Source organism: Oncorhynchus gorbuscha, linkage group LG10 (genome assembly GCF_021184085.1).
Source record: "Oncorhynchus gorbuscha isolate QuinsamMale2020 ecotype Even-year linkage group LG10, OgorEven_v1.0, whole genome shotgun sequence".
Taxonomy (NCBI): domain Eukaryota; kingdom Metazoa; phylum Chordata; class Actinopteri; order Salmoniformes; family Salmonidae; genus Oncorhynchus; species Oncorhynchus gorbuscha.
Window position 1 is genome coordinate 68,460,998 of NC_060182.1, and position 12,613 is coordinate 68,473,610.

The following is a 12,613-nucleotide window of genomic DNA, read 5'->3' on the forward strand; positions in this document are numbered from 1 at the left end:
TGTAGATTTCAAGCCGATTTATGTCAAAACTAACTACTCAAGAACAGTCAATGTCGTCTTGGCAAGCAACTCCAGTGAATATTTGGCCTTGTGTTTTAGGTTATTGTCCTGCTGAAAGCCAGTGCCTGTTGGAAAGCAGACTCAACCAGGTTTTCCTGTGCTTAGCTCTATTCAGTTTATTTTTCTTCTAAAAAAAACTCCCTAGTCCTTGCCAATGACAAGCATACACATAACATGATGCAGCCACCACCATGCTTGAAAATATGACAAAAATACTCAGTGATGTGTTGTGTTGGATTTGCCCTAAACATAATACTTGGTATTCAGGACATAAAGTTCACTTCTTTGCCAAATGTTTTGAAGTTTTACTTTAGTGCCTTATTGCAACCAGGATGTATGTTTTCAAATATTTTCACTTTGTACAGGCTTCCTTCTTTTCACTTAGCCTAGTGGTTAGAGCATTGGACTAGTAACCGGAAGGTTGCAAGTTCAAACCCCCGAGCTGACAAGGTACAAATCTGTCATTCTGCCTCTGAACAGGCAGTTAACCCACTGTTCCTAGGCCGTCATTGAAAATAAGAATTTGTTCTTAACTGACTTGCCTGGTTAAACAAAGGTAAATATAAATTTTAAAAAGGTTAGTATTGTGGAGTAAACACAATGTTGTTGATACATCCTCAGTTCTCACAGCCATTAAACTCTATAACTGTTTCAAAGTCACCACTGGCCTCGTGGTGAAATCCCTGAGCGATTGAGTTACTGAATTAGGAAGGACGCCTGTATCTTTGTAGTGACTGGGTGTATTGATACACCACCCAAAGAGTAATTAATAACTTCACCTTGCTCAAAGGGATACTCAAAGACTGCGTATTTATTTTTATTTGTACCCATCTACCAATAGGTGACCTTCTTTGCGAGGCATTGGGAAACCTCCCTGGTCTTTGTGGTCAAATCTGTGTTTGAAATTCACTGCTCCTCCGAAGGACCTTAACGATAATTTTATGTGTGGGGTACAGCGATGAGGTAGTCATTCAAAGGTCTTGTTAAACACTATTATTGCACACAGTCTCAATTGCAATCCATTTTTAAAATTCAGGCTGTAACAACAAAATGTGGAAAAAGTCAAGGGGTGTGAATTCTTTCTGAAGGCACTGTATGTGGTATCACCCAACTTAATGTAATATCATTGGAGTCATGATAGGGGTCATACAGTCTTCCTAATGCCAGAGGTGTATACTAAGCAATCGTGTGCAACATTATAAACATCTGCATCTCGGGAAAGGGATATTCTATGACATATCCATCCCATTGATGGATTGAGTAACGATACTCACACATCAGGGAACGTAGGTGGGCATTGGACCTGCAGGTCCACTGTCACATAACTTCCCTTCCCATTGCATAGTCCATTAGGTCGCAGGCACATGTATACATCTAGTGGTCTTTTGATTTTGATGAGGAGAAAACAACAGAGGATCATGGAAACCTAGCCACGGATAGACATGCAATTTGTAAGTCGCTCTGGATAAGAGCGTCTGCTAAATGACTTAAATGTAAATGTAACATGCATGGCGTTTGTGTAATTAGCACAACTTTGCTTCTGCAAGTAAGCAATAGTGATGGACATTCCGAGTCTTATCGGTGAGTCGCCTCATTTGGCTCTGTTCACGTAAAAGTGTTCAGGTAAAAGAGCCGGCTCATTTGGCTCCAAAACAGCTATTCGTTCAAAATGCTTTACAAAACTGCAAATCTACAATGTAAAGCGCAAACGATAGGCTACCATTGTCAGATCGTGAAATGCTCCTTCAAATATTGTTTTACCTGGACAAATTATTAGATTTATTCTACTACGCCCTCTCCACTATTTATTTTTTCTTCAGTGAGGATTCACTCTTTCGACAATTATTTTGTAATTTATCTGCGGAAAAACGTTGTTTTGACCTCAAAAATAAGTAGTAACAGTATGCTAATCAGGGAGCCAGGTGAACGGCTCTTTTACCGATTCAACTTTTTTGGCAAAAAGTTGCTACTATCTATTCATAAATCAATTGTGTTGAAAGTGTGCCAACCTTCCATGGATGGTTATTACGCAGAGCATTCAAATATTCTCCAAAAGTTGACGCAAGCGCTTCTAGTTCGTTTTCCTGTTGTACAGAATAGTCGCCCGCACATGACAACTCATCCTAGCTGCGCTACTTGGGCATTCATGTTTCGCGCACACACCCCTCTCTAAATATCGAGGCGATTTAACTACGACGTAACACTCGTCTTTTGTTACTTCCAAACATTACATTATCAATATTGAATAAAGTTACGCGATTGACATTGTATCTGGTTCGAAAACGTTGAACTTACAGCATTGTTGCAACACTGTAGCCAGAGGCGTAAGAGGAAGCGATACATCCCACTCTCATTTTATTTTTATGGTTCTTATACTGTCAAGAACTAGGCATTGGCACCTATGAGAGACCCACCCTGTTAAAAAATAGACCGGATCTTAATGGTAGGCGGCCTTCTTCGTCTTTGGTATTATGGCGCTCCACAAACAAATGTTATAGGTGCATGCCGCCACCTACTGTATTGGCTGTATATCAGCCTACTATTCTGTAGTATGAATTTCCCTACCAGCTAACCCTACCCATTTCAACCTCATCGCCAATAAACGTTCGTCTTCTTCAAGGGTTTTATTGGTGGACTACATACAAAAATATGTATTATCGCCACCTACTGGTTGGGGTAAAAATTAAGATAGCTTTAAAGAATAAATATATATATATATAAAATACAGCGAGGGAAAAAAGTATTTGATCCCCTGCCGTTTTGGACGTTTGCCCACTGACAAAGAAATGATCAGTCTATAATTTTAATGGTAGGTTTATTTGAACAGTGAGAGACAGAATAACAACAACAAAATCCAGAAAACACATGTCAAAATGTTATAAATTGATTTGCATTTTAATGAGGGAAATAATTATTTGACCCTCTCTCAATCAGAAAGATTTCTGGCTTCCAGGTGTCTTATATACAGGTAACAAGCTGAGATTAGGAGCACACTCTTAAAGGGAGTGCTCCTAATCTCAGTTTGTTACCTGTATAAAAGACACCTGTCCACAGAAGCAAATCAATCAATCAGATTTCAAACTCTCCACCATGGCCAAGACCAAAGAGCTCTCCAAGGATGTCAGGGACAAGACTGTAGACCTACACAAGGTTGGAATGGGCTACAAGACCATCGCCAAGCAGCTTGGTGAGAAGGTGACAACAGGTGGTGCGACTATTCGCAAATGGTAGAAACACAAAAGAACTGTCAATCTCCCTCGGCCTGGGGCTCCATGCAAGATCTCACCTCATGGAGTTGCAATGATAATGAGAACGGTGAGGACTCAGCCCAGAACTACAAGGGAGGATCAATGATCTCAAGGCAGCTGGGACCATAGTCACCAAGAAAACAATTGGTAACACACTACGCCATGAAGGACTGAAATCCTGCAGTGCCCGTAAGGTCCCCCTGCTCAAGAAAGCATATACATGCCCGTCTGAAGTTTGCCAATGAACATCTGAATGATTCAGAGGACAACTGGGTGAAAGTGTTGTGGTCAGATGAGACAAATGGAGCTCTTTGACATCAACTCAACGCATCGTGTTTGGAGGAGGAATGCTGCCTATGACCCCAAGAACACCATACCCACCATCAAACATGGAGGTGGAAACATTATGCTTTGGGGTGTTTTTCTGCTAAGGGGACAGGACAACTTCACCGCATCAAAGGGACGATGGACGGGGCCATGTACCATCAAATCTTGGGTGAGAACCGCCTACCCTCAGCCAGGGCATTGAAAATGGGTCGTGGATGGGTATTCCAGCATGACAATGACCCAAAACACATCTGACCTCTGATTGCCAGCAAGGGTTTTTCCACAAAGTACTAAGTCATGTTTTGCAGAGGGGTCAAATACTTATTTCCCTCATTAACATGCAAATCCATTTCTAACATTTTTGACATGTGTTTTTCTGGGTTGTTTTGTTGTTATTCTGTCTCTCGTTGTTCAAATAAACCTACCATTAAAATGATAGACTGATCAGTTCTTTGTCAGTGGGCAAACTTACAAAATCAGCAGGGGATCAAATACCTCAGTTCCAATAAACATATTTACATGTGCAGGGATACTGGAGTGATGGAGGTAGATATGTATAGGGGTAAGGTGACTACGCAACGGGATATAAGATAAACAGAGTAGCAGCAGCTTGCATGTGAGTGGGAGTGCGGGTGTATAGAGTCGGTATAAATATATGTGCATATTATGTGTGAGTGAGAAGATGATGAAGTGAGTGTTTGTGTGCGTGTTGGAGTGACAGTGTGTGTGTGTTGGAGTGACAGTGTGTGTGAGTGTGTAGGGCGAGTGAGTGTGCATAGAGACAGTGAAATAAAAGGTAAGTAAAGATACAAGGTAAACCCAGTCTGTGTAGCCATTTTGTTAGCTATTTATCAGTCGTATTGCTTGGGAATAGGAGCTATTCAAGAGTCTGTTGGTGTCAGACTTGATGCACCGGTACACCTTGCCGTGCGGCAGCAGAGAAAATAGTCTATGGCTTGGGTGGTTGGGGTCTTCTTTTCACATTGTCTGATATAGAGGTCCTGGGTGGCAGGGAGCTCGGGGGCTGTCTGCACAACCCGCTGTAGCACCATGCGCTCGAGGGCCGTGCTATTGCCATACCAAGCAGTGATGCAGCCAGTCAATATGCTCTCAATGGTACAGCTGTAGAACCTTTTCAGGATTTGAGGGCCCATGCAAAACTTTTTCAACCCCCTGAGAGAAGAGGCACCGTCACTCCTTCTTCACGACTGTGCGTGTGTGTTTGGACCGTTTTAAGTCTTTAGTGATTTGGACACTGAGGAACTTGAAGCTGTCTAACTGCTCCAGTGCTGCCCCACGATCAGATCCTTGGTTTTGTTGACATTGAGGGAGAGGTTGTTGCACCATACTGTCGGGTTACTGACCTCCTCCCTGTAGGCTGAATAATCATCGCTGGTAATCAGGCCTGCCACCGTTCCATGCAATGATTCAGCTGGGAAATCCTGGCGATCCAAGAACATTTTAGCCACTTTCACAGTGATTTCCAGTTTCTTACATTTTTTTGTTAATTTATCCTGTACAATTAATCATCTGTGCAATAAAATCAACCTTCTTCACGATTAATATTTCAGGATCTCTCATCTGACTGACATCGACAGACTGTTGGGTAATCATCCACTGCCATAGCTTCATCATCTCTACCTGATGCTTCAACAATTTTCACTGCCTCTGCATAGGAGAGCTTCTCGACAGCCCTGAAACTTGCTACTTTGACCTCTTTCACCTTAACAGGGCACTCAGGAAACTGGAACGTGATTCCCATCATAATAGCAACACCATGCATCCTCAGACTCTTAAATTATATTCCGTTTGCAAACACTTGACACGTGGCCAAACTTTTTAGATTCATGGCATTATAGTGGCTTTTGTACATAAGCTTGCACCACAAATCTCATATATCCCAGATTTACATGGGTCGTGGAGAACTTCTTCATTAAACATCAATAATACAAAAAGGCCGGTGAGACATCTTCATTTATCCACCATCTTTGGCTGGAACATGGCATCACTTGCTATCACAGACGTGTAACATCATCACTTAACTGTTTCAAAAGACAACTGTAGATGGCAGTAATGTTCATCTGAAGAAAACAAGAGTGCAGATAAATTATATTTCCTGCAACGAATATATGCAATCCCATTCACTACAAACATATGTACACCTGATAGCTTTATTGTCTTAATTGCCCAAATTTGTTGTTTCATTATCAAGGACAATAATTCCTGGTTCAAGTGCGTCAGAATAGACCCTGGTTCGATCCCTGGTTTGATCCCGGGCTGTATCACAACTGGCTGTGATCGGGAGTCCCATAGGGCGGCGCACAACTGGCCCAGCATTGTCTTGGTTAGGGGAGGGTTTGGCCGTGGTAGGCCATCATTGTAAATAAGAATGTGTTCTTAACTGACTTGCCTCGTTAAATAAAGAAAATGAAATACTGGATGATGGTGATGAGGAAGCAGAGTGGATAAGTAGGGAAAACAGACCAAGACTTTTACTACATGACAAATTAGGATAATAGTACATAATTAAAAAACAAATATTCTGTATAAATTGTTTTGGAATAGATATTCAATGGTATAGGCTATTGGTGTAAAAGGCTCTGGGTGTGATGAGAGTTCAAAGATATCCCTGTGCTCAGAACAAGCTGTGTGACATTGAGTTATGTGAGATTCTAAAAATGATCTCTCCAATAACATCAGTGATCAATGCTGGTTTGGTCATTGGATGGCAAAAGAACATAACTGGACTGCAATGGAATCCTAACCCATAGCATCCAGCACCTATCTATCTGTGGAGAAATAGCGACAAACTAACACCTATAAATAGGCAGGCCCAACATCCAGTGGGACAGCCTAGAGGAGAAAAATGCTCTCATATAATCCAGCCGTGGATATAATCTAACAGACTCCAAAGATAACCATCCGCCACAGTGTCCCCCTGTTTGACCCGCCTAAAGGGTGTTGAAGGGGGTGGGACAAATAAGGATCTCAGTTTGCTAACTCAACATGACGGGACCCCACTGGATTGACACCTGTTACACACCATGACCCTAAAAGGAGAGAGCTGAGCCAATCAGGGCTCAGCATAGCAGACGGAGGCCAGTCAGACAGCCAGCTCGGAGGAAGGACAGGACTGTCATTACCCTCAGCTGTTCACCATGTTTAGGGGCTCAGCCCACATACCAACAGCAGCCTGGTCCACTGACATATACAGTGTTCTACTGACTGGTGGACTAAAGCCGCTCTCATTCATCTCCTTAAGAAGGCCCACAAATCTGTTTTTTGCCACCATGCATGCAAGGAAGGCCCTCATATTGCCGTGGTATAAGTGTCTCATACCAGTCAGTGAATTTTATATCATGTGTCTGCTCCCTCAGACACCCATTGACTACTCCACCCACACCAAATGTGTGTCAATAAAAACACTGTGACACATCTGCTCTATATTTTTTTGAGATAATTGCATTCAGTTCAATTTCAGTAAATGTCAGAATTGCTTTTCAGTTCTCTCACAAACTCTGTCCTTAAAACAACATCATGAAACTACATTTACAATGACCAATGCAGCTTTTTGTGTGATCTCAAAAATAATGATTGATCAGAACCTTTATTTTAATCATGTCTTATCAACAGTTTTTAGAATTTTTTGAAAATTCAAATGTAATTTCGAAATGAACTCTTTATCATTGTGTAAATAACATGTAAAATAAAAGCTAACCTACAGTACAAAACATGAAGAAAACCTGACCAGGTGAAAGCTATGACCCCTTAATGATGTCACTTCTTAAATCCACTTCAATCAGTGTAGATGAAGGGGAGGAGACAGGTTAAAGAAGGATTTTTAACCTTGAGACAATTGAGACATGGATTGTGTATTATTATTTGACCCTGCTGGTCATCTATGAACATTTTAACATCTTGGCCATGTTCTGTTATAATCTACACCCGGCACAGCCAGAAGAGGACTGGCCACCCCTCATAGCCTGGTACCTCTCTAGGTTTCTTTCTAGATTCTTGCCTTTCTAGGGAGTTTTTCCTAGCCACCGTGCTTCTACACCTGCATTGCTTGCTGTCTGGGGTTTTAGGCTGGGTTTCTGTACAGCACTTTGTGACATTAGCTGATGTAAGAAGGGCTTTATAAATAAATTTGATTTGTATGTGTGCCATTCAGAGGCTGAATAGGAAAGACAAAATATTGCTTTTGAACGAGGTATGGTAGTAGGTACCAGGTGCACCGGTTTGAGTGTGTCCAGAACTGCAACACTGATGGGTTTTTCACGATCAACAGTTTTCTGTGTGTATCAAGAATGGTCCACCACCCAAAGGACATCCAGACAACTTGACACAACTGTGGGAAGCATCAGAATCAACGTGGGCCAGCATCCCTGTGGAACGCTTTCAACACCTTGTAGAGTCCATGCCCTGACCAATTGAGTCTGATCTGAGGGCAAAAGGGGATGCAACTCAATATTAGGAAGATGTTCCTAATGTTTTGTCCACTCAGGGTATATGAAGTATTTTAATGAAGAAGACAATTTAAACTGACCTAACAACATGGCCTGACATTCATAAGAATACCATTATAACACCCAGACATATATATATATATATGTTTTAGAACATTCACTTTTTTCTAGAACATTCCCTTTTCACTTCTCTCATTTTATTTCTAAAGCAGATCAGTCTAGCATTTTTCGGGAAGTATCTCATCATTTTGAGGAGTCTCATCCCACCTGCTCACATACATTTACTTCTAATGTTGTTTTCTTTTTTCTAGCTGCTCTTATTTGGACTTATGTGAACTCCAGGCTCCGCCCCTGATCCCCAGACCTGCTCTTATTTAAGGGGTCCTCTCACTCTCGCCCTTTGTCCCAGTGGAAGCATCAGTCTTGCAATACAACTTGGTGAGTGCATATTACTTGCATATTATTACTACTTATTTCTATGGAAAACATCCAACTTTGTTGGGACTGGGAGTCCACTTTTTGGTTATTTGAGTACATCTTGACCTGGCACTGACCAGACAGAGCTGGTCTCTGACATTGGTTGTAGTTTTTTACCAGGATGAATTCTTTGTAGCTTTATTGAGGAATGAACTAGAAGTACACTTTAAACTGAAGTCACTGCTTATTGGAATGAATTGATGGTATCGCTCCAAAATAATAAGCAACATTCTATTCAGAGATTTGTGAATGATACATTACTTATCATGAGCTGATTGTGCAGGTAAGGAGGGTGCAGGTAATTATTGTGTAATAACTTAGTAAACACTTACCGGTACACTTACCGGAACATCTCAAAGTGTCTAATAAATGAAGCCATTATAGGGAGATGGGGTAAGGAGCCATGCTGTAAACAGAGGTGTTACAATGTGCCAACAGCTGCTCTCTGGGTTGGCTCCAACTCTCCCATGCCTGAAATAGCTCCAGATAGGTGTCCATGGAGGTCAATGTGGCACAATGTCTAAGCTGTGTTTGTAGCAGCCAGGGTGTTGAGCTTAAAATAGATAGCTTGTCTTGCCTGCTGTTGCCAATGATATGGCCCTTTTTGGAGATACCTCTATGGCCCTAAAATGTCCTAAGAACCATCATGACAGCTGAGATACAGTATCGGTAGGGGCACAACTTTCACTGGGGATGGGGGGGGACATGCCCCCCCCCCCCCCACCACCACATTCTGGAATTGCATTTTTGCCGCCCCCCCAGTTGTATCATTGGAATGTGATGCAAAACAAACGCATCTCTGTGCTTTAGGATCATGCGGACACCTCCGAACGGTCGGGTAGGCTGTTTGCAGTGTTCATCCGACTATAAATATTTATTATAACTTCTAAAACCAAAGTTGCGCCCATGAGTATCAGTAACTTCACAACATGCTTGTATATACATTTTTTTAAAGCATACATTGGTTAGGATTCTATAGATAGCTGCTATTTTAAATACAAGGAATTGACTACATTTTCAAAATACATTTTAGTCATTCATCAGATCTTCTTCCAGAGCGACTTACAGGAGCAATTGGGGTAAAATGCCTTGCTCAAGGACAAATGTAAAGATTGTTCACCTAGTTGGCTCAGGGATTTGAACCAGCCCAATGCACTTAACCACTACGCTACCTGCCACCAAAATAGTTACAAGACAAGTTGTAAAAATTGCACTGCAGTAGTAAAAATAAATACAACTATATTAACCAGTGTATGAAAGAGAGAGCAGTATATTATCTTCCAAAAGACCGGATATTGAAAAACCTGGATTTGCATGGAGACATTTTCCATGTCAATACAGTAATAAATTGTCTGTGGTTGTGAACAAAAACCAGTTAGGTTGGGAGGGGGGGTTACAGCTGTTTCCACCACTCATTCTCAACCCTATATCTCTCTGTCACCCACAGACCATACCAGTAAAGCCTAACCATGTGTGACGATGACGAGACTACCGCCCTTGTGTGTGACAATGGCTCTGGTTTGGTCAAGGCTGGATTTGCCGGAGATGACGCTCCCCGTGCTGTCTTCCCTTCCATTGTGGGAAGGCCCCGCCACCAGGTATTGTACTTAGGAAAAACTACCACGACGTAACTGGGGCTGGTATAGATGATGTCATTGTACAGACACAGATTGTTAGATGAGAGGGGTGTCAAACTGTGTCAAAAAGAGTGCAGTATGTTGCTGTGCCATCTGTCATGTAGGCTCTGATGATTATAGTGTAATTCCTAAGCTCTCTTTTCTCTTCTCAGGGTGTGATGGTGGGTATGGGTCAGAAGGACAGTTACGTAGGTGATGAGGCTCAGAGCAAGAGGGGTATCCTGACTCTGAAGTACCCCATCGAGCATGGCATCATCACTAACTGGGACGATATGGAGAAGGTGGGTCCTAGATTACAACATCTTGCACTGACATCAGAGTCTTGGTATTGATTTTGGCACAAGACTAGAAGTAAATACATGCAGCATAACAACATAATAAACAGAGAACTTCAACTCTCTCGTATTCTTGCAGATCTGGCACCACACCTTCTACAATGAGCTGCGTGTTGCCCCTGAGGAGCACCCCACCCTGCTGACAGAGGCTCCCCTGAACCCCAAGGCCAACCGAGAGAAGATGACCCAGGTACTTGTAACTCCTTTATTCCCCCATTTCAAATCCAGGTTATCTGGTAGAAGCAATGCTATGGTTAACCGTCAAGCAAACTTCGGAAATATCTCCCTTATTCTTGTGTTATAGATCATGTTTGAGACCTTCAACGTTCCCGCTATGTATGTGGCCATCCAGGCTGTCCTGTCCTTGTACGCCTCTGGTCGTACCACAGGTCAGTATTCCAGGACACTGCCTCTTATATGTACCAATATCAACCATGGGTAGTTGCTATATTACTGATACAATATGTAGTTTGCTGTCACACATTAGTGGTCAATATGACAACAGGAGACAACTCAAATCAAGTTGATGCACATGTTACAATATGTTGAATAAGTGTGCTGTTTAGTTGTCAGAGACAGCTAGATGAATTGTGTCCTGGTTGTCAAAGGACGTGTTAAACACTGTTTAGAAGGGTATGTGGCACACCTGCCATTGATGTCAGCGGTATTGTTAGTTTATGATGTGACAAATGCTTGGCCATTCCTCTGTCAGTCGTGTCTGTCTGACTCACTAATGGGCCTTGTCTGCTCCCTATAGGCATTGTGCTGGACTCTGGTGATGGTGTGACCCACAACGTCCCCATCTATGAGGGTTATGCTCTTCCCCATGCCATCATGCGTCTGGATCTGGCTGGTCGTGATCTGACTGACTACCTGATGAAGATCCTGACAGAGCGTGGCTACTCTTTCGTGACCACCGGTAAGGATGTGTAGGAGGGCTAACTGTCAACGAGGTTATGCCTCATTTTTTTGATTATTGTAATTTCTATGTGATTACAGCAATCTCTTGCTGTGCAGTTGTATGAAAGTTCTTCGTGTCATCCTGTAAACTTGCCCCCCTCAGCTGAGCGTGAGATTGTGCGTGACATCAAGGAGAAGCTGTGCTATGTCGCCCTGGACTTCGAAAATGAGATGGCCACTGCTGCCTCCTCCTCCTCCCTGGAGAAGAGCTACGAGCTTCCCGACGGTCAGGTCATTACCATTGGTAATGAGCGTTTCCGTTGCCCAGAGACCCTCTTCCAGCCTTCCTTCATTGGTGAGGCATGCTTATGCATTATACGTTATGGTTGCATTACAAAATGCTATTACAACAACAACAACATTGTGTGTTCTGTGTCAATTAATGGACGTCTGTAATATCTTCTATCAGGTATGGAGTCCGCTGGTATCCATGAGACCGCCTACAACAGCATCATGAAGTGTGACATTGACATCCGTAAGGACCTGTATGCCAACAATGTGCTGTCTGGTGGTACCACCATGTACCCTGGTATTGCTGACCGTATGCAGAAGGAAATCACAGCGCTGGCCCCCAGCACCATGAAGATCAAGGTGAGGGACAATCCCACCATATTTACCTTCTGGATGTCAACCATCAAGTTAATTGAAATGTTCAGGTATGCATTTGCAGTGAGTCTACGTGAAACTAAGCAATTCTCTGTACTATGTTCATCTTCTAGATCATTGCTCCCCCTGAGCGTAAGTACTCTGTCTGGATCGGTGGCTCCATCCTGGCTTCCCTATCCACCTTCCAGGCCATGTGGATCAGCAAGCAGGAGTACGATGAGGCAGGCCCCTCCATTGTTCACAGAAAGTGCTTCTAAACAGTCAACCCTCTTCACCCATACATTTGTAATGTGTCATTTACTGTATATACATGTTGTAATAAAATTAGATCCTTGTAACAACGCATTTGTTTTGACTCTTTTCTGCATTGTAGGGTGGCAGGTAGCCTAGCGGGAGAGTGTTGGGCCAGTAATTGAAAGGTTGCTGGATCGAATCCCTGAGCCAACTAGGTGAAAAATCTGTCAATATTCCCTTGAGCAAGGCACTTAACCTACATA

The 12,613-nt window shown here is 42.6% G+C and overlaps 1 protein-coding gene and 1 pseudogene across 1 annotated transcript; one reads left to right on the forward strand and one right to left on the reverse strand.

Moving 5' to 3' along the window:
• Positions 1 to 2,448, reverse strand: part of LOC124046925 — a 32,902-nt pseudogene extending 30,454 nt beyond the window's left edge.
• Positions 2,449 to 8,425: 5,977 nt separating this feature from the next.
• LOC124046426 (actin, alpha cardiac muscle-like) lies at positions 8,426 to 12,457 on the forward strand. The gene is made up of 9 exons (XM_046366774.1): positions 8,426 to 8,539; positions 10,026 to 10,176; positions 10,368 to 10,496; positions 10,630 to 10,740; positions 10,855 to 10,939; positions 11,308 to 11,469; positions 11,614 to 11,805; positions 11,920 to 12,101; positions 12,230 to 12,457. The coding sequence occupies exons 2-9, from the start codon at positions 10,048 to 10,050 to the stop codon at positions 12,371 to 12,373; spliced, it is 1,134 nt and encodes a 377-aa protein (XP_046222730.1). The 5' UTR covers positions 8,426 to 8,539; positions 10,026 to 10,047; the 3' UTR covers positions 12,374 to 12,457.
• The last annotated feature ends 156 nt before the right edge of the window (positions 12,458 to 12,613 follow it).

What these genes read in the sequence shown, in the direction of transcription:
- LOC124046426 (XM_046366774.1), top strand. Translation starts at nt 10,048, where the DNA reads ATGTGTGACGATGACGAGACTACCGCCCTTGTGTGTGACAATGGCTCT. An exon ending in TGGGAAGGCCCCGCCACCAG is followed by an intron (nt 10,177 to 10,367) that starts GTATTGTACTTA and finishes TTCTCTTCTCAG; the next exon opens with GGTGTGATGGTGGGTATGGG. An exon ending in CTACTCTTTCGTGACCACCG is followed by an intron (nt 11,470 to 11,613) that starts GTAAGGATGTGT and finishes TGCCCCCCTCAG; the next exon opens with CTGAGCGTGAGATTGTGCGT.